Raw genomic sequence first — 26610 nt, 5'->3', positions numbered from 1 at the left:
GGAAGGCTATGTTGCTTCAATAGAAATCAAGAATAATTTTCCTGTGCTGTTCTGGTTTTTGGCTGGGATAGAATTAACTTTCACAAGAAACTGGGTGGGGAAGAACCTCAGCCAAGACAGGGGACCCAAACTAGCCAAAGGGTTATTCCATACCATGCCCAACATAAAAAGGGAGCTGGCTGGAGAGGAGCTCTTGGATGGGCTGTGTGTCCACCAAGCAAATTGATACAGAGTTTATCACCCACTTTATACATTCTGTACAAAGTGGTGTTGTTATTTTTCATCTCCTTTTGCTGTGCCAGTAAACTGTCTGCATCCCAAACCCTAAGTTTTACATTTTCCTTCCTACTTTCCTCATCATCCCACCGGAGGGGAGGGAGGAATGAGCAAGTGGCTGCGTAGTGCTGAGCTGCCAGCTGGGGCTAAAACAAGACATGTGGTGATGCTGCATCAGACTTATTTTCATTTGTGACCCAATATGGACTAGACTGCAGTTCACAAATACTGGAAAATTACAGTAATAAACCACAGTGAATAGCGCAATAATGGAGTGGCAATAATTGCAGCCACAATTTTTAGCAGGTTTCACCCTTATCTGCTCTAACCCAAGACCTGAAACACTTGAAAAGGTAGGGTCAAATATGTAATCATTTTGAGGAATAGCAACCTTAAATTTGGTGTTAAATTTTGGCACGTGGAACAGTGTTTGGTCTGTGGATGATCCAACACCAGCTCAAAGCTAAACCTTGGGGGAGTGTAAGATAAAGATGACTAAAGATGAAAGGCTTATTCCAAAGTGTGTTCAGATAGTAACACGTGAATATACATCACCTTTGTGTTGTGTTGTACTGTATTAGCCAAATTCAGTGCTGCTGTAGCAGGAGGTAACAGTTCTTTAGGCAGCAAATGTTGTCATATAATGGTAATTTCTCTTCATTTGTCTACAATAGGTAGAAATATTTAATGAATTTAATTGTAACACTAATAGGATGATGTTTATTTGTGAAGAATAAAAGCTTTCTCTAATGTCTAATTCTATTGCTATATTCATGAGATAGCTGACTTTCCTATTCTTAAAGAAACTCTCAAAAAATAATCACTGAAACTTCCTGGTGGAATTACCTTTTGATGTTTTCTTCTAAAAGCAGAAAAATGGACAGTTGGAGTTCAGTGTAATGTAACCTTAGAAAAGAGAAATGTCTGCTCTCAGGCAATATGGAAATGTTTCTTGAACTAAATTATTGTGTTTGATTACCTACACTTTCCATTTCATTGTGATTATCCCAGTTGTTAACACCTGTCTTAAAAAGTTTTTGTCCCCCTGGTATGACTAATTGCATGTGCATTAAAAAGAAATGCTAGATTTGAAACATTCCAAATTTTTGGTTGCCAGTTTATTTTACAGAACTGCCTGGCAATGACAATCTCAGTGTTAACTTTTGGGCAAGAAATGGAGATTAGCTGAGAGATTTTAACTGGCTCTCCTCCTAATTAGTGTAGCAAATGGTTTGAGGAATGAAAAATTTCCATTGTTCAACAGGATTGAGTTCTCCTGCTATTTTCTTAAGCTGGTAATGAGATGAGTAGGGAAGTTGCAAGACAACAGGATTGAAAAGACTTGGCACAAGATTTTTACTAGTAGTAAGCTGTGAAAAACCTCAGTGCCCCACCCATTTTATCAAGTTAGCACAACATCACAAAAGCCCAGTGTCAGACCAGCTGTCAGATATCAAATCCCAGCACTCAGCCGTTTATGGGGATTGCTACAGAGCTGCTGTTACAGCCTCTGGACTTCATCGTCAATGAGAAAGGTGTTGGCTGACTCTAAAGAGGATCTCCAAGAATTGTCCATCTCTCAGACAAGTAGCTAAAATCTTCTGAAACAAGAATATTGAAAATGAAGGAGATTTCATTGATCCCAAGTCTGAAGTATTTGGAGCCTTCTGGTTTTTGGAGAGGCAAGAGTAAAAGGCAATTGCCCAGAGCTTTGCAAAGGATTCACTCTATCAAGAGAAAAAATAATAAAATAGAAAGAAGTGACATGATCTGAATTTTGCAGAGCAACGTCTTAAACAAGATGGGGATTAAATACATCAAAAAATTAGCTAGATTTTAGCTTAGAACTGTTTAAAAAAGTGTTCTGTGACCTCTCTGCACTTGGTGAACTTGGGGGTCATGACAGCGGGACTCCTTGGCTTTTGCTTCATCATTTGTCTTCTGCTGTTAAAATACATTCTCTTTATAGCAAACATGTTGGGCAGAGATTAGGATCAGCGGCAATATTTGTGATTGTAGTCTAGATCTTGTTTCAGAAATGTATCCAGAAAACTTGAAAAATCCATAGAAATGTTCTTTAAGTGTGATGGAGATAAAAACTCCCTTCAGCACTTACTTTTGCTGTGTACAAATATATGTACAAGTGAACATTATACAGTCCTTCAATCTCAGTCTAAGATTTAAGAGGCGTTTTGACTCTTAAAACATACCTCTTTAATTTTTTGAAGGACAAATTAGGGAAAAGATTTGTACGTGTTTTCTCTTCTCTGTCACTAGTGGAACCTGAACAAAAACTACACAGGTATCTTAAAGCCTAAATCTATCCCATTCATATATGATAGTGGTCACAGTTTTCTTGTGCAGACCGGTCTTTTCTGCAGCTGCTGTGCTAATCCCAGCAATGGATAAATTCAGAAAAATGTCTTACTAGACTTAACTGCAAATTTAACGTTGGCTTTAGCATTTGAAATCTTACTCTAGAAAATAAAAGTACTTAGGATATAGTTAATCAGTTGTGAATACTTCTTAGAATCATAGAATACCCTGAGTTGTAAGGGACCCATAAGGGTCACCAAGTCCAACACCTGGCTCCACACAGGACCAGCAAAGTCAGAGCATGGGACTGAGCACATCGTCCAGACGCTTCTTGAACTCAGTGAAGCTCGGAGCTGTGACCCCTTTCCTGTGGACCCTGTTCCAGTGCCCAACCACCATGCCAGTAAAGAACCTCTTCCTAACATCTAACCTAAATTTCTGTTGCAGCTTCATGCTGTTCCCTCAGGTTCTATCACTGGTCACCAAAGACAGGAGATCTGTGCTGCCCCTTCACTCCCCCTTGTCAGGAAGCCGCAGACCACAATAAGGTCTCCCCTCAGCCTCCTTTTTCCAGGCTGAACAAACCAAGGCCTCTCCTCATAAGACTTCCCCTCCAGACCCTTCCCCATCCTTGTTGCCCTTCTTTTAGTTCCTATTTTTTATTCTTTAGGTATTAGAATAGGTTTTAGAACATTTTATGATATCATAATTATGAAATTGTCTGTATGTTAATGCAATAATTAAAAAAGGTGAGGAAAAAACCTCTGCCCATCCATTGCTTCATCAGAGGACACTTCAGCATCACAAGCAAAGAGGCAAAAGTTGTAGAAATTATTTGAGCAGCAAGCACTCCAGTCTGGTGTAGCACTCTGGGAGTTTTCAGTCAGCAGTTGATTTGAGCAGGGAGTAGTAGAGGTCCTAGCCACTTTTGCTGAGAGTATACAAGATGTATGCCAGATGCTGTGTAGATAACTTAATTAGATATCATTAGGTGGATGTTGTGTACCTTGAGTCATCTAAATGGTTTCTAAAATCTTTCCATTCTCGGATAAGAGTGGAGCACCTCTGTCAGAATTTCTAAACATGTGACTTGCTTTCTTGCTTTACAGCACATCTGCCTGGTTGGCTGTCCCCATGCAGGCTGGGAGTGCTCATCCTCATTCAAAGTGGGACCATTCAATGAGGGACATAAAATACATATGCAGCCAGATCACACAGGCTTGTGCAGCTTTATTTTCTAAGTGCAAAAATCCAAGGAAAATCCATTTGCAGCCTAAAAAAGGAAAAGGGTGTTACATTCCTGTCACAATTCAGGAACTGCTAAAGGATTTTCCTCAGCCTTAATGATGACAAAAGCACTTTGGGTAAATCTATGTGTGGGAATTTTAACCTGCAAGATGACTATTTCATCATATCAGTTATAAACATGTAAAATCAGATCGTTAGAAAGGAAATTGCTTGGCAGTCCTTAGCCCGTGGACGTTAGTAGGTGTTAATAACATTTGAGCTTCTTTACAGTTCCAGTAAAGCAGTACATGCTCCTGTGCTTTTTAACACCAAAGTGGGTTTATGGGTGAAAAATGATATGGCGATGAAATTTTTAATAAAAAGTAAGGCAAATTAGTAATTTCATTATTAATGTGTGTTCTAAGAACTTGCCAAAGAGGACAGCAGCTGTGACAGCTGCAATGGTCTCATGTTATACTAAGTGTGTTCTTGCTGTTTTTAGAGTCAGTTTGCATTGCTAGTGGCAGAGAGATAGCAAGTTGCTGCTTTGGCTACTGGGCTATAAAATTGCTGGATATTAGAAAAAGCTGTAAAAGGAGGAAGTGGACAGATACTAGTTTTGAACCAGGGAAAGATGCATCATTCTGGAAGAAGCTGATCCTGCAGGGCCAAATGCCAGAATATATCAGGGAAGAGAGAGAGATTGAAACAAAACACATTTTGGAAAGGAGCATCTCAGAGCAGACTGTCTAGGAATGTGACAGAACAGCTTCTACACACCATTTCCTGAGGGGATCCAGCTTCATCTGATACTGATAATGTTGGTTATAGTACAGGATATTCATAGAGAAAATGGATTAAAGGTCAGGTTTGGGGTGTTTTTTTTTCCCCTCTCTTGCATTTGGAAAACTTTCTGGCAGCATCATGTGTTCCTGATGTAATGCATCAACGTTTTAATGCATCTGTCTGTCTGCTTCTGACAGGCAAGGCTATGTTTAATTCTAGTGGTTGTTATCTCACCCAGCTATTCTAAATGGTGAACAGCAAGAAATCATGATACACATAGGTAGTTTGTCATATCTACCATTATTGAAAGGTGATTAAAGGGCTAGGGAGCTGGAAAGACATCCCTTCCCAAAGCAGAGCAAAATAATCACCTCCCTGCAACATTTTTTGTGCAACAACGTCCTGTCTTTTAGGACCATTTCAAAAAGTCAGTGTCACTGGAAAGCCACTTGTTTTCCATGGCTGATCTGTTTCACTCTAGCAGATCCTCACCTGCAAGTTCTAATGGCTCAGAGAGGGTGCCAAGTAGCTATGTCCTGTTCACAGCTGTGCTGCTTGAGTGCGTGTGGCCTTCCGTCATCATACAACTTCACTCATTCATGCCTCTGACTCCCTACCTGTGACATGGGAACAATACTGACCGTTGAAGAAAATCTGCAAATGGCAAATGAGCAGCAAGTGCTGTTTCTCTTGGTGTCACGGAGAAGGTTTCATGAGTGCAAACAACATTTTAGTAAAATAAAAAATTCATTCTAAATCCATTCCATATAATCGACTTAAAGCAGTCATATCCATCGGTGTGTTGGCTGTTGCTTACATAAGCTGTGTTTAACCTAGATTATTCTTTGACATTTTTCCCCCTTTTTGAGGGGGCATAAATGCTGTCACTCCCAACGATGCTGAAGTTCTAAGTAAATATAAAGGCCAGAGTATCGTTTTTTGCTTTTGTAGAGGATCCAAATAAAAGATTTCTTTTTAGTTATGCTTACTGAACACAGACACAATCCACTGTTTCATTAGTAGCTGTTACAACAACTCTGATCCTATAATAAAACCAGAATTTCTGAATTCTAAACAGGTTTCTGCTTTCCAGGGTGTTCCTATGAAACTATTTCTCCAAACTACAGTTACCAATAGACTCACAGTCTGTAAGACCAAAAGGAAACATTGCGGTCATCTAGTCAAGCCAGCTTTGACCAGATGTCGTGTGGCTTACCAGAATCAATTTCTATTTGAAGTACAGCTTAGCTTTTTAGAAATCTTCCCATTTTAATTAACACTATTAGCAACAGAGAGTTTCCAGAAGTTTTTAAGATGTTCTTTTTTTTTTTTTTTTGCTTTATCTGAGGTTATCTAGCTTCAACTTACAGTCAACTGACATTGCTGTAACTGTCTGTGAGTTTGAGTACTCCTTTATAGCAATTTGATGACCAGCATAGGTGTTTGGACACTGTGACCTAAGGATGATAAACTTCCCTTTCCTCAGCTAGGAACACCTCCCAGAACCACTTCCTTGGGGATTTGGTTTTCTCTTCATTATATTTCTGTTTTTTTCCTGGGTCCTTGCTGTGTCAACATGCTTCCCTTGCAGTGTGTACAGGAAGCTAGCAGTGAAATTTGCAAGCCTGCTCAGAGCAGATGTAGGGTAAACTTCCTTGTCATTTTATGAGCCCTGATACACTCTGATGAGGTCCGAAAAAGGCATTTAAGTAATATAACACTGTCACATTTGAGAGAGACAGTTTTCTTACCATCTCTTTTCTTTGTACTTTAACAGTGTCCTGGAAAATAGTGAAAAAAAAAAGTTCAGTCAGCTGATTTCAAGCTGTTGTCTGATCATAATACATGTGTTGGTAATCCACCAGTTTTGCCTTTCAGTCCTTCCTATGAGCAGGTAAAGAAACCAGACAGATCATACAGAGATATAGTAATGGTACTAATAGGAACACGAAGGAAAGCTGTTCTATTTTTTGAAGCTCCTGGAATGTCTTCCCTGGCAAGAGCAGCTATCTCTGTGTTCTAGATCATATCAAATAAAGTTTATGCTTGTAGACTTAAGAAGGTGCTTGTTTTTGCACATTCAAAGATTCTCTTGGTCAGAAGAAACAAGGTTTTACTGGTACAGCAAGTATTCATAGGCAGTAATCCTCTAAAGAATCACATTTATATTAGACTGTTTAAAAGTCCTTTTATCCAAACAGAAGACAAAGTAGAAACAGCTCATAAAGATTGCTATCAAATGGAATAAACATAGATAACAGAAATTTTGGCGAGACTGCAGAGACCACACTGCAACTTCATATAAGTAGTCTGACTGGAGACCAAAAAGCTTTAGTATGTGCAGTTGAAAAATGTATCTTACAAATGATAGCCATGAAAATAATGCTTTTTATTTTCTTTTCTTCAATGTATAATATGACAAGGGTTGTGAATTATGAGCACAGAAAAAGTAATCCATAACTGACTGTTCTTGGCACGTTTCTAATGTTAGACTGTGTATAGGGACTATTCAAGAGTTGCAAAGCTGAGATGTTGCCCTTGTTTCAGCCAGGGCTTTAAAATAAATAAAAGAAGTAACCAACAGGTTCACTAATCAAGTATCACTCCAACTTTTATGTGGTCTGACTTGCAGAAATTGAGAGATAGAGCCTCACTGGCAGCACTGCCAGCAATTTGTGAGGTGTAGGAATAGTACTTCAGTTGTGAAAACATTTGTTTTCTTCAGTCTACTAAATGTGCAAAAGCAACTTCTGGTCCTTCTTCATTTGCCTGGGGGATTGGACCACAATGTTTCCTCAGTCTGGATCTGTATGTCTGTCACAGGTCATTTCAGATTATTTCAAATGGTGATGATGAAGATGCATGGGAGCTGCAGCAATCAATATTTTAATAGCAGCAAACTTCACTGACAGCTCCAAGACTGGAATTCAGGACAGAAAGAGGGATGCTGGAGTTTAGATCACAGGCTGCGGAAAAGAAAGATTAAGACAGCAGTGATGTAAAAAGACATAGGATCTTTCCCTCTTGGTTTGTGGGGTTTTCTTTCTTTTTTTCCCTACAGTTTATGCCAGAGGAGACAATGCTAACAATATCCCTCTCTTGATTAAAATTGATAGACCTGAGACAAACATGCTGGCCGTGAAAGGCAGACAAGTATTTATCTAGTTGTGATACATGGGCACCGGAAATGCCAAAGTACTAATGAAACAGAGTGGTGTAAAAAATCTGAAGCTTGATATGAGGACTTTAGGGTCAATTCTGAACTTCAATACCTACTTCTAAGTGTATGTTATAAACAGGGTTGGTTTGGAAAAATATAATGGATCCTCGTATTATGATTAGGTGATACAGGCACAAACCAAAAAAAAACCCAAATGGGATTCAACTTTTCCTGTGGTTTAAAGTACTCGGGTGAGAAACCTGCTTGATTTGGTATTCAGCACATGCTTTATGACTGATATTTTTCCATGGCAGGAAAAAATGTAAAAAAATACCTTGTTGGCAAAGCAAGCTGGGAATACACCGAGTAGTAGGTGATAGCGTTGTCCTCTGCAGAAAGAAACAATATTATATGACGACAATTTCAAGGGGATTTTGGACAGTGAGGAGTCTACTCAGGAGAAGTGTTTGCTTTGGCAAAACCAATATACCACTGTTTGATATTATGTATCACTTAATTATGGAATACTTCTACTATCTCACTAATTCTCAGTGGATTTGCTGAACTGCAGTGGATAACTATGGCAACAGAAGCCATGGCAAACCCTTGACTGAACCAATACCTTTGGAATTACACTGGTAATTTTGACATTTGAATTTGACCCCATGTGAGAGATTTGTCTTCCTAAGAAGTCATTTAGTAAATGATTCAAGACTATCTTAAATTAGTCTGAAGGACTAAAACGATTTAGGAGAAGAGTTGCAGGACTAGCCTAAGGAAAGGAAAAAAAATCCATCAGAAATTTCTACAGTTTTTTTCAATGTATATCATAATTTCTACAGTAATGTAAACATAAAGCACAATATATTTCAACTGCCAGATGTTAGACTCCAAAGCTAATTAAGTTTAGAGATCTTAAAGTTTTATTGCCAAGTGGATAGTGAATTTAGCATCATCCATTTTAGGCCTAAGTTAGATGGAGTTATGCCATACCAGTGTGTATTCAGAGTGATATTAATACTAATCCTCATTGTGTATTGAAATTGTAGACAATTATACTGTCCTAAGACTGGATATACCAATGTTGTATCTAGTGGTGTAAGCTTTAGGTACTGTATCAAGCAGATCTATCAGTTACAGAGGTCTTTTTTTTGAATTGTGTTGCCTTGTAGCTCTTACGAGGTGAGTTGTATGACCTGTGGCTATAAATTATAAACTACCTTGTATAAACATGAGTTGCTTTTACTCTGGTGCAGCGAAGATTTTTCCTCACCTTTCCCAGGCTGAGTTATTTTAGAACCTGAACCAGAACATCTGAGCTGGTTAGGGCACTTCAGATCTGGAGAAGGGAAAAATCCCAAACTGCTAGAGACATGCTTTGCATACAACAGCTGGAGCTATTCCAGGCTCCCTGGAACTTGTTCTCAGCTCTGCCACAAAGCTGCTGTGTGATTTTCATCCTGTAATTTGGAACTGCTCTGTGGCCTGCTGTGGTACAACACTCAAGAGGGGAAGTTGGGTAGAGACTGTAGCCACATTCACTCAGCTGTTGATATAGTTACACCTATGAATAGAAAACCTGGCAAGGCTTCCCCAAGGACATCAAATATGGGTCTTTTTGCCTTTCATTGTTCCTGGCTTTTCTACTGGGACATCATTTCTGCCCAACAGCAGGCATGCTGAGCTTCTCCAGAATTCCAGTATGGTGCTTGTCCTTCTCAGCAGCAATTACTGCTAATATTAACAGAGACTCTATCTCTATTGCTAGCTGGGCTGTGCCCTTTTCTCTTCCCAGCTTATTCCTCTACAGTCTTGCTCCTGAAGTAGGAAGAAGACTGCTGCCATGCACAGTTGAAGGCTGATAGGTCTTGCTATTTGTGAAGAGGTCTGAGCTTTGTGGGTAGGAAAGGTGCAGAGGAAAAGCAAAAGGGTATTTCAGATATCTTAAAATGCTCAGCCGTGGATCATTTTATCTCATGGATGTGGAATTAGGGCTGTAGTGTTGCAATGAATTACTTGTGTATGGCAAAGTAGGTGGAAACCAATTGATTCATATCAGGACTGAGTGACTTTTCTGTGGCTAAGAAGTGGAAAAATGTGCATTGAATTTCAGCCTTGTTTCATGGTCAGGTGGTGGTAGTTTACCCTGCTGTTGTGCAAGATGTGTTTCTTTGGCCTTAAGTGGTAATTTCAAGCATTATCTACTTCCTTCTTTCCTCTTCTTCTTTTCTTTTCTCTCCCTAGCCTGTCCTAGTATCTGTTTCTTTTTTTATCTTGCTTTTTGCAGAATGTGTAGCATAATTACATCAACTTTGATTGTGGATTGTCATTGACCCTTGCTGAAGAAGCACTTTGTCAATCAGCAAGACTGCATCACTTAGCACTGCTGGATTCATTGACTTTTTAACCAAGTTTAGACCCCTACAGTTTGTGAAATGGTATCTGCAATAATTTCCCATGCTCTTGACCTATGTCAACAGCTACTTTACCCAACTGTCTTTATCTATTTTTATGGTACAAACTGTCTGCTCCAACTGTGAGTCAGAGAATACTGACAGGTTAGGAAAATAGTTCTGCGATTAATTATAATTTTAAAACCCCACAAAATTGGTTTTAAGTCCAACTTTTTGAGGTCTCACTTTTGTGACTCTGCACATGGGCAACAGGAGGTGTGCCAACAGTTTTAGTCACTTCTCCTGCATTCCTGAGTAATGTCTTCTGTCTTAATTGCAAAATAACCAGGATATGCCCCTTTGATATTTGTGTATTCTCCTATGCATTTTGGTCCTAAATGTATTGGCTTTTAGTTTTGATTACAATGTGAAATACAAAAAGGTGTTTTCAAGTAATATGCCAAAGTAGATCTTGTGTCACAGAAAATTTAATGACACGACCACTAAGATGCATATTGGTTTTGTTAGAATAATACAGTCACAGAACTGTTTGGGTTGGAAGGGACCTCAAAGACCATCTAGTTCCAAACCCCATGCCATGGGCAGGGATACCCTTCACTAGACTAGGTTGCCCAAAGCCCCATCCAACCTGGTCTTGAAGACTTCCAGGGAGAGAGCATCCAAAACCTCTGGCCAACCAGTTCCAGTCCCTGACCACCCTCACAATAAAGAATCTCTTCCTAATGTCTAATCTAAAGCTACCCTCTTTCAGTTTAAAACCATGACACCTCATTCGGACCCTAACCTCTTTGACAGTCAAAGCTCCAGCTTTCCTGTAGGCCCTCTAGGTAGTGGAATGCTGCTATGAGGTGTCCCTGAAGCCTTCTCTTCTCCAGGATGAACAACTGCAGCTCTCTCAGCCTGTCTTTGTAGGAGAAGTACTCAAGCCCTCTGCTCATCTTCATGGCCCTCCTCTGGACTCAATTCAGTAGCTCAATGTCTTTCTTGCACTGGGGATCCCAGAGCTGGACACAGTACTCTAGGTGGGGTCTCATGAGATTGGAGTACAGGGGGAAAATGACCTCCCCTTGACCTGCTGGTCACAATTCCTCTGATGCAGCCAAGGATTCTGGGCTGTGAGCAGTACAGATTGCTGGGTCTTGCTCTGCTTCTTATCCACCATTACCCCCAAGTTCTTCGCCTCAAGGCTGCTCTCAATCCACTCATGACCCAGCCTTTATCCATGTTTGGATTTGCCCCAACCTGTGTGCAAGACCTTGCATTTGGCCTTGTTGATCTTTATGTGGTTTGCAATGGCCCACCTCTCTAACCTGTCAAGAACACTCTGGATGGTGTTCCTTCCCTCTAGAGTAAGAAGTGTAAGAAACAGTTTTTCTCCTATGGACTCTTCTGGGCTAAGCAGAGTCTCGTGTTCTGCCTCTGAGAGTGTCAGCCTCACTGCTGTCTGTTTCCAGCTGGGTCTATCAGAACTCAAATGTATGTGAGCATCGGGGTTCCTTAGGCAAGTGAAGAACGAAATGTGCCAGATGCGGCATGAAACCTTCCCCACGAGCAGAAAGGATGCTTGACCAGGCTAATTCCTCTGCAGACAAACTCCATGTAAAAGTGCTCCAATGCTGTCCAATGCCAATTTCCCGCATTAAGTCTGGCCACTTTTTCTGATCCCTCCTGGCTTCATACAGATTCTCTTCTTGTTTGGTGATGCTTTCCGTGTCCCTTATCTGAGTTTTCTTTCTTTTAATCTTTAACCTAGAATGTTCCTGTTGCACCTGCTTTCTGGGCAAGATTTTCTAACTTCATTTTAATGGTGTATGACAGATTGAGTTGAATGATGGCAGTACAAAGGATAAAGCCATGATTACATTTGGGAGTGGCACCTTAAGTAACTTCATAGACTGAAGACCCACACCTTCATGTTTAATTCTGCAATCCATAGATTATGATATGAATGTATAACCTACTTCAGAGCTGGGGGGGGTGTACCCCATGCATGCTTTCCTCAAAATGGAAAGGAACACACGTCCAGCTTGTCTGTAACATTTCCTTTATAGTGATGACATTTCATTGCAAATTTGAAAATATTTGTTGAAGCAAACTTTGTCATAACATATTTGAGAAATCAGTTTTTCACAAATTTCCAGTGTGTCTATGTTAAAAACCACACTGCTTTGATAAATCAGTGGATTTTTTTTTCAGCATGTTAAATTTTTTTCTATTTTTCAAACTTTTTTTCACAGTTTATTACACTTGAGGAGGGTCTTACTGCAGCATACTTACATGGGGCTTCTTTCTGAGGAATTCAATTGAATCAATGAAAGTGAAAATGGTAAAAAGTAGTTTTGTTTCACACAGAGATAACATTTCATTAAATTTTTCAGTACTTAAAGAGAATAAAAGAGAGATATGCTTGAATTAGCTCAGAGCAGCTTTTATGCTGCAGAAGTGTTCCATGTAGGAAGAAGAGCTGCATCGTGCACTGAACAACCCTGTGAGTGCTGAAGTGAAGAGACTGAAAGTGGTGATTTTTATTTTTTTTTTAAATAGTTTGGTCTCCAATCTGGTTTGGCTTTGATTTCTAGACATTCAGGAAATGGAACTTTCAAAGCTGAAGTCAATGGGAAAAAGTGCACTGTTCCCCCTCAGTAAGTGTGACTTTATGGAATCTGTATAATCAATTACTCCAGAGATTTTCCTTCAAGGCCTTTGGTTTAGAAAGTGTGGACACTTTTTAAAAGAAAATATTTTTATACAAATGATTTCTTTTATTACAGAATCAAACAAATCCAAAATATACCAGGCATTTGACAGTGACGTGTGGATGAATACTCATAAAATACTCAAAGGAAATATATGTCAGAATACTAAAATAGCCACTGAGTCTTGACCTTATGTTCATTAATATAACTCAGTGATTGTACAATTCAACTTAAACTGAAGACTACTGGCAAGTTATTTCTTCTCATTTATTAGAGAAAACCCCCAAGCCCTATGCCTCAGTGAAGTAATCTATTCTGTTTATATAACAATGATGTTCTCTGTAAACCAAATTTTATGCACTGACTTCTCAGATAGGAACATTGTCTTCCTGTGACGTTTTTAATTAGGTACTAGATAGCTATATAAGTACATCCTCAGAATAAAAACAACTAATAAGCAAATCTCAGTATAAGGTGTTTGCTAAGAATCGTCCAGACAAGGATATAATCAGGACTGCGATCACAGATGCAGTTTTAGGTTACTCTGTCTAGCATCCTGCCCTGAGAACCTCATCTCCTAGCAGACACTGACTGGTAATGGTCATTTTGACTACCCCATTTCACTGATGTGGATATCTGTAGTGCTTAAAGTGATTTCTAATGTTTTAAACTGTGTTTGTCAAGTGTAGAGAAAAGGAGAGTGAAGGACCACCTCATTGCTCTCTACGGGTTCCTGAGGAGGTAAAGTGGAGAGGGAGGTGTTGAGCTCTTCTCCCCAGGATCCAGTGATAGCACATGTGGGAATGGTTCCAAAGCTGCATCAGAGGAGATTTAGACTGGACATGAGGAACCATTTCTTTATCAAGCAGGTGGTCTAACACTGAAACAGGCTTCCTAGGGAGGTCATAGATGCCCAATGACTATCAGTGTTTAAGAGGTATTTGGACAATGCCCTTAATTACATGATTTAACTTGGTCAGCCCTGAAGTACTTAGGTGGTTGGACTAGATGATGATTTTTATAGGCCCCTTCCAACTGAAATATGTATTACATACCATTCCATTGTATATTTGTACAAATTCAAATGCCTATTTTACTTACAGTAATTTTATGCATGGATAAAATTGTCATTAGATTTTATGGGAAGACAAGTAGTTATGTTTCTTTTTCTGGCTTTGGGTCTGCTCATGCAAGCTGCACAGCCTTTCAGCAAAATTACTCTTTCATATGTTTTCCCTAACTTTTCTAGGAACTGAAGAAATAGGAATTATGGACAGCGGCCAGCATGTAATAAGTGCAGGCCCTTCAACAGATACATAATCGGAAGTACAATACTTTTTTCATTACAAAGTGGTAGATACAGAAAATATTTATCCATACCCCACTAAGATCTAATGACATAGAGGCTTGCAAATTGACACCATTGATACAAGCTCTTGTAAAAATATATGCATGTACATAAATACCCACATATATGGAAAATTTTTGTATGTTAAATTATTGTTCCAATAAACTGGAATTGTGAAGTGATAGAGTGTTTATGATTGCCTGGACTAAATAACTCTGATAAATACTCTTGATAGTGTTGTCTTCAATGAGCAAAACAAGAGAAAAGGAATTAATTGGTAGCTTTTTGAGGCATCAATGTATGCTTATATCAGTCTCCACAAATACCATGCTGGCTTACATTTCAGTCTTGTGAATGGTCAGCAGATATTTGCAGCTGAATAGGCAGTCAATTAATGGAGACAACATATTTTGACAACAGTAGAGTTTTGCAGTTTTTCTTTTCAGGAGAACCCCTTTCATTGTCAGAGCATGTAGGGAGGCAACTAGGATAGTGAAGGCCTCCTTGGAGTTAAACCTTGCAAGGCAGGCCAAGGACAGCAGAAAGGGTTTCTTCAAATACACTGCAGACAAAACTAATGCTAGAGGCAATGTAGGCCCTCTGCTGAATGAGATGGGTGCCTTGGTGACAGAGGATACCAAGAAGGAGGAGTTACTGAATGCCTTCTTTGTCTGTATCACTGGAGAGTATCCTCAGGAGCCCCAGACCCCTGATGCCTGAGAGGAAGTCAGGATAAACAAGGAGTTTGCCTTGGCTGATGAGGGCTGGGTCAGGGATCAGTTAAGTAATCTGAACTTCCATAAATCCATGGATCCGGATGGGAAGCACCCACAGGTGCTGAGGGAGCTGGTGGAAGGCCACTCTCCATCATCTTCGCTAGATCTTAGAAAATGGGAGAGGTGCCTGAGGACTAAGGACAGCAAATGTCACTCTGGAGTTCAAAAAGGGCAAGGAGGAGGACCTGGGCAACTACAGACTGGTCAGCATCATGTCCATCTCTGGAACTGATGGAACAACTTATCCTTGTTGCTGTTTCAAGGATAAGAGGGTCATTATGAGCAGTCAGCATGGTTTCACCAGTGGGAAGTCAGGTTGACCAATCTCATAGCCTTGTATGAAGACATAACTAGGTGGATAGATGATGGTAGGGCAGTAGATGTGGTTTACTTTGATTTCAGTCAAGCATTTGACACTGTCTCCCACAGCATCCTTTCGGCTAAACTGGTGGAGTGTGGTGTGGAGGATCGGATAGTGAGGTGGATTGAGAGCTGATTGAAGAAGTCAGAGAGTTGTGATCAATGGGACAGAGTCTAACTGGAGGCCTGTATCTAGTGGAGTTCCTCAGGGGTTGGTACTGGGACCAGCACGATTCAGTATATTCATCAGTGGCCTGGGTGAGGGAACCGAGTGCACTGTCAGCAGGTTTGCTGCTGGCACAGAACTGGGAGCAGTGGCTGGCACAGCAGAAGGCTGCGCTGCATCCAGTGTGGTCTGGACAGGCTGGAGAGTTGGGCAGGGAGAAATTTATTGAAATAAAAGTGCAAGTATAGAGCCTTGCATCCGTGGCAGAACCATCCCAGGTACCAGTATAGTTTGGGGATGGATCTGTTGGAGAGCTGTATAGGGGAAAGGGACCAGGGGTCCTGTTGGACAGCAGGATGACCATGAGCCAGCAATGTGCCCTCATGGCTAAGAAGGCCAGTGGCATCCTGGGCTGTGTTAGGAGGGATGTGGTTAGTAGGTTTAGAGTGGTCCTTCTCCCCCTCTACTCTGCCCTTTTAAGACCGCATCTGGAATATTGTGTCCAGTTCTGGGCCCCTCAGTTCAAGAAGGAGACTGAGGGGTGACCTCATCAGTGTCTATAAATATGTAAAAGGTGAGTGTCAGGAGGACAGAGACAGGTTCTTCTCAGTGATGTCCAGTGATAGTACAAGGGGTAATGGGTGCAAGCTCCAGTATGGGAGGTTCCATGTGAGCATGGGGAAGAACTTTTCACTGTGAGGGTGAGTTTGACAGTGACAGAGCCCTGGAACAGACTACCCAGAGTGGTTGTGGAGTCTCCCTCTGTGGAGACATTCATGTCTGCCTGGACATGTTTTTGTGTGACCTACTTTAGGTGCTCCTGCTCTGGTGGTGGTGGTGGGGAGTGTGTTGGACTAGATTTTTTTGAGGTCCCTCCCAACCCCTAAAATTCTGTGTGATTCTATGATTTAGCCGTATAGAAATGATAGAAGGTCAGCTCAAACTTTTACATCGCACAGGGTCCTGGAATATTTTATATTCCTCTGACTCCATTTGCAAGAGAAAAATGTTTTTCAAAAACGGGTCACAGTTGCTAATGGTAGTTCTTATAGGAGCCTTGATGCACAGAAGTCCCTAATGTCAAATTAGATGTCCCGGGTCTCTGATTAACAGCTTCTCTAGATAATTGTAGCTTAGGTGACTACCTTCTTCTATTAATGTTCATGCTTCTAAATTAGAGATAGCAGCAGTAGAAAGTTTAATCCTCTTCGGCTGAGGCTATCTCTTTGTTTTTTGTGGACACTTTTGCAACCCATATGCTCTGTGATTCTGTGATTCTGTGATACTCTCAGATTGTGATGGTGTTAGGCACTTGTAAGTCCTCCCTGCAGACTCGAGATATGAATGAGTTTTCCTAACAACTTACCATCGTGGCGTGGTGTACAGTGTTGAAATTCGTTGACTTTAACAACTTTCTCAACATAGGAACATGCTCGTGTAATTAATTCCTGCAGCTAAGGGTGAGTCAAGACGACAGTAAATACTCTTGCAGCATAGAAGCCCGAGGTCCTTACTCAGTTGAGAATGTTTCCAGCACTGAGACCCAAGTCTCATAATAAGGCTTTGAAGGTGTATCTATGTAAGTTCTGAAAACCATGGTTTCTGATTCAGACCTGTTGAAGACTAGTAATAGAAGAAGAGAGGTCAATAGCAGTCCGGGTGGCTGCAGAGTCAGAGATCAAATGGTACATGGGATATCACTCAGTTGTTTTCTGGTGTGTTGGGAAGTATTGGCTACCTGCAAGGAAAGAAACCTTGCAGAAAAGCAAGGTGTTGTGAAGGTCTGGAGATGAGCACATGTATTAACAGCGAGTGATAAGGAAATAGGGTTCATTAAAAGTCAGTAATAACTGAGCCAATTTTTGTGGAGGAGAAATCTGGTTAAGAGGGTTGTTGATTTCATTTTAAAGCAGTTGTAAGGTTTAGTGCTTCTGCGCCTGGCAGGGTTTGAGAAGCTGTAAAGTCCTTGACTTGGCATAGACATTACAACTACCTGGCAAACCCAAAATCCAAATCACAGCACTACACAGGCTACTAGAAAGAAAATTAACTTTATCTCATCTTAAACCAGGACAATGCTCTTTGACCCCAGTGCTAATCCTTGGAAAGGGGAAAAATTAATTTCTTTTCCATAAAAGAAAACCATGAAGCCCTCCTGGCCTCTATAAGGAGTGTCCTAGGAATCTTCTCATGCTGAATTCAGGGATGTCTTCCCCAACAAAAAGGAAGGCCAAAGTGGTATGGTAGATGTGTGGTATGGATCTCAATAAAAAATTTCTGTTAATGTCAATGAACCTATGTGTGTCTAAGGCTTTGAAGCTGAGTCATGGATGCACATTAGAGGGATTAAGCTGCTAAGGCAAAACATTACTATTACCTCTCACAAGTGACAAAGAAATTATGAACTTCAAACATTGTTTTTAGTATTTGTATGTTGGTGTGCATGCACAGATATTTATAAACAGCACAAATAAAAGGTGCAGAGTTGGCTGCTAGTAGGAAATGGCTCTCTTGCATGGACAGAGGTGAATTGAATTTTTATAGTTACGTCTCATGAAACAATTCAGCAGAAATATGAGCTGCCAGAAAACTAGATATGTGTAAATATAACTTGGGTTTCTCTGTGGATAGTTTATGCTATTTAAATTTATAGCAACTATCTCCCATTTAGAATAGCTGATGCACAAATAACTGTAGAGTCCTGTCTACTCTAACATTGATGTCACTTTTGGTGTTGCCCTTTCTGGATGTGTCATAAATATTTGAGGAGACAGACAAGAATATAATTTTCAGAATTAGATTTTTAACCTGTATTTTCTGTTTGTTTCAGTCTCTTTTTCTCTTGTTACAAGTTGACCTGTTGCTTAGTATCCAATTGCTTTGCCCTGGGGAGGATTTAGTATAAAAAACATTCCAGAGGGCCCGGCATAGAGAATCTTGACAAGGAGTTGCTTTCCTAAAAATGTAGTTTAATTTTGGTTTTTTTTCACTCTTAAATGGTGGAAGTGATTTAGATGTTGGTTAAGCAAAACATTTGAATATTTTTCTGAACGTTTTTATTTTCAGGGACAAACTTATATAAAAATAAAAAAGAAAGAAGAGAAAACCCTTCCATGCTGTTAGAAATCTGGTTAATTTCTCACAGTAATAGTCTGCTATATCTTTTAAAAGTAACTGGTTTTATAAATTCAAAAGAAGCACTATTCTAATGAAAAATAATAAAATAATGGCACTCAAAGGATGATAGCCCATACCGTCCTTCTAGCTGGGGATTTAAGACTTGTTCAGGGAGATTTGTAACACTAACTAAATTGGACATATTCCTTAGTGAACAGTATGCCAAGGTGAGCTGTGTGTTCACACTGCCAAAATGAACTCTTTAATATGAAATATGTCTTGGACTATGGTAATGGGAAACTTCCCAAGATTTCACACATTTCTTGATAATCTCCATGGAACCCTAATACTTTCCATATGTTTTCCTGGTTGGCAGGTGGAGTGGATACAACAGCAGGTGGTTAAAAGAAGGATAAAGAGGGATTATAAACCTGGTGGTACCCAATCCACTTATTTCAATGATCCCAAGTGGCCAAGCATGTGGTACATGGTAAGTACATACAAGGTCATTGGTTCTGTTTCATGCTAGCATTTAGTTGCCTCCTCTATTTTGAAAAGAGGCAGAATAGTATGTTCCGAAAAAGCATTAAAAAAAAAAGTAATTAATAAAGGTATATTAACTCCTTACAAGTATTATAAAGAATTCCTGGTGGGCCCTACTGTAGGAAACTTTTATTAATGAATTCATTCATGAATGCTTCGGATTGCAAGATATCTTGGGAATTACTTACTAGGGGATAAGCATTCAGCAATGAAAAAGGAAGGAATTTAGCCACTACCTGTGAGAGGAGTGAAACCACTTGTTTTCAGTGTGCTTAATTCACTGGCTTCAGCATCAATGTGCTATAAATTCTTTTGTGTCCTCAAACAGGAGAAAGGAGCCGCAAACACTGACTTCAATTTTATAATTACATTCTTTGTAGCGATGAACAAATACTTTGTTGTAATACATGGATTAAATGTGCTTTTTCCTGTCTGACATGAGTTGCGTGTTTTCCAAGCAATTTATTTATTTTTTTTTAAATTTCATAATCGTAGTTAAAGCCTGGAGTGATTTTAAAAAGATCCTTATTTTGCCTAGGAAGGTGAAAACCATAGAATAGTTTGGGTTCAAAGGAACTTCTTAAAAAGCCATCTGATACAACTCCCCAGCAATGATATCTTCAGCTAGATCAGGTTTCTCAAAGCCCGGTCCTACCTGACCTTGAATGCTCAGGGATGGGGCATCCACCACCTCTCTGGACAACCTCATCATAAAAAAATTCTTCTATAAATCTAGTCTGAATCTTTCACTTCACAGCCATAACCCCATGCCCTATCAGAACAGGCCTTGCTCTGAAATCTATGTTCATCTTTCCTGTAGGCTCCCTTCAGGTACTGAAAGCCTACAGTAAGGTCTCCCTGGAGCCTTCTCTTCTCCAGGCTGACAGCCCCAACTTTCTCAGCCTGGCTTTATACAAGAGGTGCTCTAGCTCTCTGAACATCTTTGTGGCCCTCCTCTGGACTTGCTTCAACAGCTCTATGTCCTTCCTATCCAGCCTCAGAGCTGGATGCAGTAATCCACAAGAGTGTGGCCTCAGGAGAGGAGAGTAGAAGGGGAGAATCACCTCTCTCAACCTGTTGTCACTCTTCTTTAGATGGAACCCATGATACAGTGGGCTTTCTGAGATGTGAGCCCACAGTGCCAGGTCATGTCTAGTTTTTCATGCACCAGTAGAATAAAAGGTTATGTTTAAGAAGCAATTGACTCCATCTGACACATCACCATTTTGTCTAATAAAAGACTTTCTCTCTTTCTCTACTGTGTTGTTGATGTAGTTCTAAATCCCTGCATGTTGTCTTCTCCCTACATTGCCTATGTTGCCCACAGTAAGAAGGTTTTAAGATTTGGTCAACTGAATTGCTGCAGATAGTGAGGAGAATATGCCTTTCTGACAGCAATGTGTAAGATAATTTTTCTGTAAGTAGTGTCTTTTCAGATGTTCTCTTTCTTTCAAAAGATTGGTTTAGGATTTCAGGTGAATAAGCAAGATTGTAATTTTAAAGTTTTTATTACATTCTGGCTTGTAATTAGTTGTTGCATACTGAAAAAGGAAAAACATCATAGGTAGTTTGGTAACTAACAGTAAACAATTGCTGCTAGTAAACTCAGTCAAAAGTCCTTGTCTTCATGGATGTATCATAGCAGCATGTCATCTGCTAGAAAGTCTAGTAATTTTTTATTTAGTTTCCTGATTTCTTCTATTTTAATGACAGGCTAAGTGATAACTTTACTTCCAAAATTCCTCTTATTGTCCTTAAGGAACTGTACTACTGACTCTTCCAATAGAAAAATGATTCAGTATTACTTTTTCTGAGCTATTAGACATCTGTATCTTTCAGGCAGTGATTCTCCTTCTGTTTAATTGCAGTTAATGCATCTAAGGATAATTTAGTGGTTCATTGTCCACTTTAAAAAACAGCTTTAGTCCAAAACATCTTTTAATTTGTTGCACCTACACTTGTAGACAGGGTCTTTAGTGCCACTTTAGCATTTTGTGGCACTGTATTATTGGGGTGATATTTAACTGATAGTAGATGTTTGTAGCAGTTGCTTCTTATTTTACTCAAGAAGGTAGCAGTCTCCTGTTTATAAATCAGTTGTGTTGTCTGGCCACACTGTTTCACAGCTGTCCCAAAATTTCCAGTCTAATACAGAAAGCACTTTAGGGCAGAAAATTGACTTTACTGTTTGTCTTCTACAACTTTCAGAGTATTTTCATTTCTCTACCTGTGGAAGAAAAATCCTCACTTGCAGACCCACTGCTAAGGGACCATTCCTGATGGATTGCATTTACCTCTACTGAATAACTGTTGTGTATTTGCAATGTCTGTAGTGGTAGTGGTTTGTTGACATTTTGTTAAAAGTGATCAGTAAAGTTTTAGCAAGTACACTATTTCAGCAGAGAGAATAGCTAAAAATATGTGAATGAGTTGACTTCAGGACTGACTTTGGTCATTACCAGATATCCTCATGTGACTGTGTTTTTGATTGTAACCATAGCTACATTCGTTAATCTTATTTACCTTTATAAGTTGAAAGGAAAAAAAGGAATTTCAGGTTAGTTAATGGTTTCAGTCATTGCTGTGTCAGAAAGAGGTTTTTAGCTTGCTGACTGCAGATTTATTATTGAGAAAGTAATAAAGTATTATGTACAGGTTTGCATTTGGATTAATAAGTAACTTCGTTGTGGGTTAAGATCAATACCTTTGGCCATTGAACTGGCATAATCTCTAACAGGCCGTAAATGTAGTTCAGATTTGTTGACACAAGTCCTTTTATTCAAAGACTTGGTCAAGCAATATCTGATTGATGTTTTCTTCCCCCAGCTTTTTCTTCACAAGTACTACCCCTTGTAATGATAATTGTCTGGACCAGAAATAATACATTTCCATTTGTGTGATATCTGTGGCAAGAAGTTACGAGGGGATTTCAAGCCTTCTTTCTCTTTTCGCTCATCACTGTGGTGGTTTTACCATGGCTGGAGGCCATATCCCCACCAAAGTCACTCTATCACTCTCATTTTCTGCTGGACAGAGGAGAAAATATATATTGGGAGGCTTAGGAGTCAAGATAAAGACAGGGATACATCATTCAACAATTAGTGTTACAGGAAGAAAAGACTCAATATGGAATGAAAATTTTAAAAAAAGCATCTGATTTATTACACTACAGTATACACACACAGAAAGCAGAGTAGGATAATGAGAAGTGTAACCAGATCTTAAAACACCTCTGTGCACCCTTCCCTTCTTTGCAGACGCAAACTTTATTCATCATTTCTCTCCCATCCTCCCCCCCAGTGTCACAGGGGGACATGAGGATGGGCATTTTGATCAGTTCCTCACAAGTTGTTTTCCTTCTTAGCTGGTGGGGGGTGGGTTAGGGGGATTCCTCACACTCCTCTCCTGCTCCAGTATGGGGTCCCACCCACGGGAGACAGTCCTCCACAAACTTCTCCAACGTAAGTCCTTTGCCACGGGGCTTCAGCTTCTTCAGCTCTTCACCAACTGCCCCAGTATGGGTCACTTCTATGGGGTGCAGTCACTCTGATCCAGACTGCTCCAACCTTGTCCACCATGGAATCACAGGTCACCCAGGAAACCTGCTCACCTGCTGTGGCGTGGGCCCCTCTCTCCATGGGCTGCAGGTCCTGCTAGGAGCTTGCTCCAATGCAGATCACAGCGTCATCCATTTGTCTCCACCCACTCCAGTATGGGGTCTCTTCATGGGCTCTAGGTGGTATCTGTGCTCCCCATCATCTTCCATGGGCTGCAGGGCAACACCCGTTCCACCATGGTCTTCTCCACAGGCTGCAGGGAAATCTCTCTCCTCCAGTCTGCAGAGTTTCTTACGTCTTCTCACTCCATTCTCTGGATGGCATAACCTTGCCACGCAAAACCACAACAAAGTTTAAAAGTATCTCTCAAGAAGTATTCTGTCAACAAATTTAAAGGTCTTTTTCAGTCACTATTTTTCTTCATTTACTCTAAACACATTCCTAAAAAGAGCAGAGAGATAAGAAATAAAGGCATTTAGTACCTTGTGGTTCTGTGGCTTCTAGGGCCACTCATCACCTGAACTAGAGTTCTTGTACTTACATTACCAGGGGATTATCTATTGAGAAATTACAGCTTCTTATGCTTTCTAATAACAAAGGAAATGCTATTTTCTTCTGTCTTACTTCCTTCACAAGCAAGAAAAGTTGGAAGAAAAACCCATGACCTCTGAATTTTGAGGCATCTGTGCTTAAGAGTAAAATAGTGTATTTTTATAGACTATGTAACACATGAACTTTCAACTGTTTACGTGTTATTCAGAACTGATCTACAGAATTGGGTCCAGCTTGCTCACAATGAACTGCTATCAAAGAAGTAAAATCAAAGGGAAAGAAGGTGCCTAGAGTTATCCCTTTCTAAATTTTGAGTCAGTGGAGATCTAAGGCTCTAATGTCATCTCCAGAACTCAACTTACCTCTGTATCATCATGTTACACCTAGTAATTTTTTTTTCTTTCATGGATGTTGACAAAATAACCTGTTTGTCTGTAACTGGATGAACTATATACAACCGATTTGCATAACTGACAGAGGTCAAAGTCAGCACTGAAGCCCGAATGCTATCTGAAACGCTTTTACTTAACTTGTAATAACAACAGTGTCTTTGGAATTACTAAGGGGACTTTGTGCTGAACCAATTTCACTGTACCTGCCACTTGGTTTAATGAGTTTCCTCATCTTTCCTGCATGGAAAAATGGTCATAAAAACTAGAGATGGTAAATATTTTAAAAAAAAGATAAGAAAAGAAAAGAAAAAAGTGCAAGATACGGTTAATATAACTAACCCAGACTTTACTATGTTTCAGTCATAATACTGTCCTTGCTAACCATTTCTTTTTGCTCCCCACTTCAGAAGAGCTTCATAGTGGTCAGCTGATACTGGAATCACGCAAGTGAACAGATCTTTCTGCAACTGTAATCTAGCTCTGCTGTGATGCTGAGCTCCATTGCATATTTGTAAAAGACAGAATGAGAATATAAATGCAAAAAAATAATTTAGCCATAGTTTATTTTATAACAAACCATTGTTAGACCACAAAAATGCTAAGTCTTTGCAGTTCAGACAGGCACAAGTCTTTCTCAACATTGGTCAAAGATAATCCCCTCCAGTACCATTATCATCCTTTCTATTGTTAATAATAATTGCTACTGCTGATGGATGCTCGAATATGGAGAAGTCTTCACTTCCTACCAGGTTCTTCCTACCCTACATACCTAGTTACTGCTGGGCAGGAATTGAACACATAGTATTTTTCATTATTCTTTCTTTCTAGCTACAAACTGTGCTTTGGGAGAGTAGGTGGATTTGGAGGAGCACTAAAAACAGATGACTTAACAGATTTCTGTTTGGAACCCAAAAGAAGGGCTTTTGTAAAGCTTCATTGTACCTCTGTAGTCCACTAGTTTTCTCTGAGAGTTAGCAGTATGATGGAAAAGGAGTAAAAGACATCATAATTCACAGTCTTTTTAAAAATAAGAATAACATATTAGGTAAATATAATGCATTTCAGTTGCTGGAAAACTCAAATTTTCTTACAAAACTTCTGAATAGATACTGTGAAATCTGTAAATCTAAGACAGTAGAAATAGAAATCTGTAAACCTAAGAAAAGATAAAGTGCCTAGCTGTGGTGTTTCTCCAACTGCTTATATTATACTTAACTCTGGGGACTTTTGGAAGAGCATTCATGATTTCTACAACTGGACTGGAAGGACAAGCAGAGGCACAAATGCAAAGTATTTTAGAGGATTCAAGGTGAAAAAGGATCATAGCACAGTAAAACTAGGTGACACAGCCATAGTGGAAACTAATGTTTATAAATTACTTGGTGAATAATGCTTGGTGGGTTACTTGGATAAGACAGCTGTATATTATTGCACAATTATAGATGTACTGTGATGTTACTGAGATTTTGAGAAAGCTGTTGAAAATAAAAGACTTGCTGAGAATTGCTAATTTATCAACCAGTATTTATCAGTAATCCTTTTGTATTTATACCATAAGATTTCTGATATAGACAGATAATTTATGCTGCAGTTGAGAGCAGTCCATGCAGACTGATGAGATCTGAATTGTTTGTGTCTAGAGCTGGCTGCCTTGAATGAAACAAAAAACTAGGAAAAATCACTTACTTTTCACTTTTAATGAGGACTGTGAAGTCAGCATTGCTTTGAGCTTCAGCAGAGGGTCTCGTGAACCCAGCTTTGTTTCTTCAGAAAATTCCTCCAGTACACTACATAGTGCTCTCCAGTTACATTTGTTAGCTCCCAGGTGAGCTATACCAGCATTCACAGGGAGGGAAAGACACTCCTGCGCTGACGCGGTATAGTTGACTCTGGACGGCAGCCAGAATGGTGTTAATAAGCCTTTATCAGCAGTGAGTACTGTGAGTCTCCTAAGGTCCTGTAGCCATGAAATAAGGTGGAGGTGAAGAGTTAGGCAGGCCAATTGCCTCCCTTGTGCTGCTGATGAGATCAGTGGGGAGTTGCCATGTCTTGTGCCTCTCTTCCACCTCCAAGCACGAGTGGCAGAGAGAAGAATAGGATTTTATGTCCCTGGCCTGGCCCTTAATGAGGTCAGCTAAGGCGAGTGGGACTGTGGGAGAAGACAGCAGGGACAAAAGAAGGAGTGACAGGTGCCTGATGGGGTGGGCTGGGCAGAGGAGAGGTAACACTAGGTCTGAGTACAAGCCCAGGTACAGGGAGAAAGAATTCAGGACAAAATTTCACCTGACACATACTAACAGTGTGGCAGATGAATACATGTCGCCCTCCTTTACAACCTCCTGAAAATTTATTTCCAAGCCACCTATGCCAGTCATTGGCAATCTAAGGAAAACCTCACTGGCTTTATTGCCCTCCCAAGAATTGTTCTCTCTTTCCATCTGTACAGTCAAAGCCAAATCATTCTTCTTTCTGAGGTGGCACGGCATGCTTGTAAGTGTTTTGCATATTTTATATCTTGCTTTTGTTGTTGCATGAAGTTTTTGTATTTGTGCTTCTTACTGCATGCAAAGATAGAGCTTTCAGTATTTTAAAAAGTTAAGAAATGATCTGTGACTTAACTTGAGTAGAAGCACTGCTAGAAAGAATCAAAGGCCTGTCAAAACATTATTTTGCAAATCTGTATGTGAAAACAGACCTCTTGTTCTCCTGTGGACAAGGTAGAACTAGTAATGTAAGGTCAGGTAATACACAATTTGATCTAAATTAACTTCCTGTTGGAAGATGACTGCATAGTTTAAATAATCAAAAACCCGTAGAAATGGGTTTATCCTTACCTACTGAAAATAAACTATTAGTGCAACTAGTTTAGCAAATAGTTTTAAGACAGAGCCACCAGATAGGCTGTTCAGTCTGTTCCTTTGGGG

The 26610-nt window shown here is 39.9% G+C and overlaps 1 protein-coding gene across 1 annotated transcript in view; it reads left to right on the top strand.

The window, feature by feature from the left end:
- The window catches only part of PCSK5 (proprotein convertase subtilisin/kexin type 5), a gene marked incomplete at its 5' end in the record, with an annotated part of 182677 nt that overhangs the window by 31414 nt on the left and 124653 nt on the right, over positions 1-26610 (top strand). Inside the window, one exon of the mRNA XM_084278334.1 lies at positions 19019-19132. Within this exon, the coding sequence (XP_084134460.1) occupies positions 19019-19132 (114 nt within the window). The remainder of the gene's footprint in view (positions 1-19018; positions 19133-26610) is intronic.

The sequence above is a fragment of the Gallinula chloropus genome, assembly GCF_964237585.1.
Source record: "Gallinula chloropus genome assembly, chromosome: Z".
In the NCBI taxonomy this organism is placed as follows: Eukaryota; Metazoa; Chordata; class Aves; order Gruiformes; family Rallidae; genus Gallinula; species Gallinula chloropus.
Note: the sequence above shows the minus strand (reverse complement) of the source record. Positions and strands in the feature narration are given on the sequence as shown.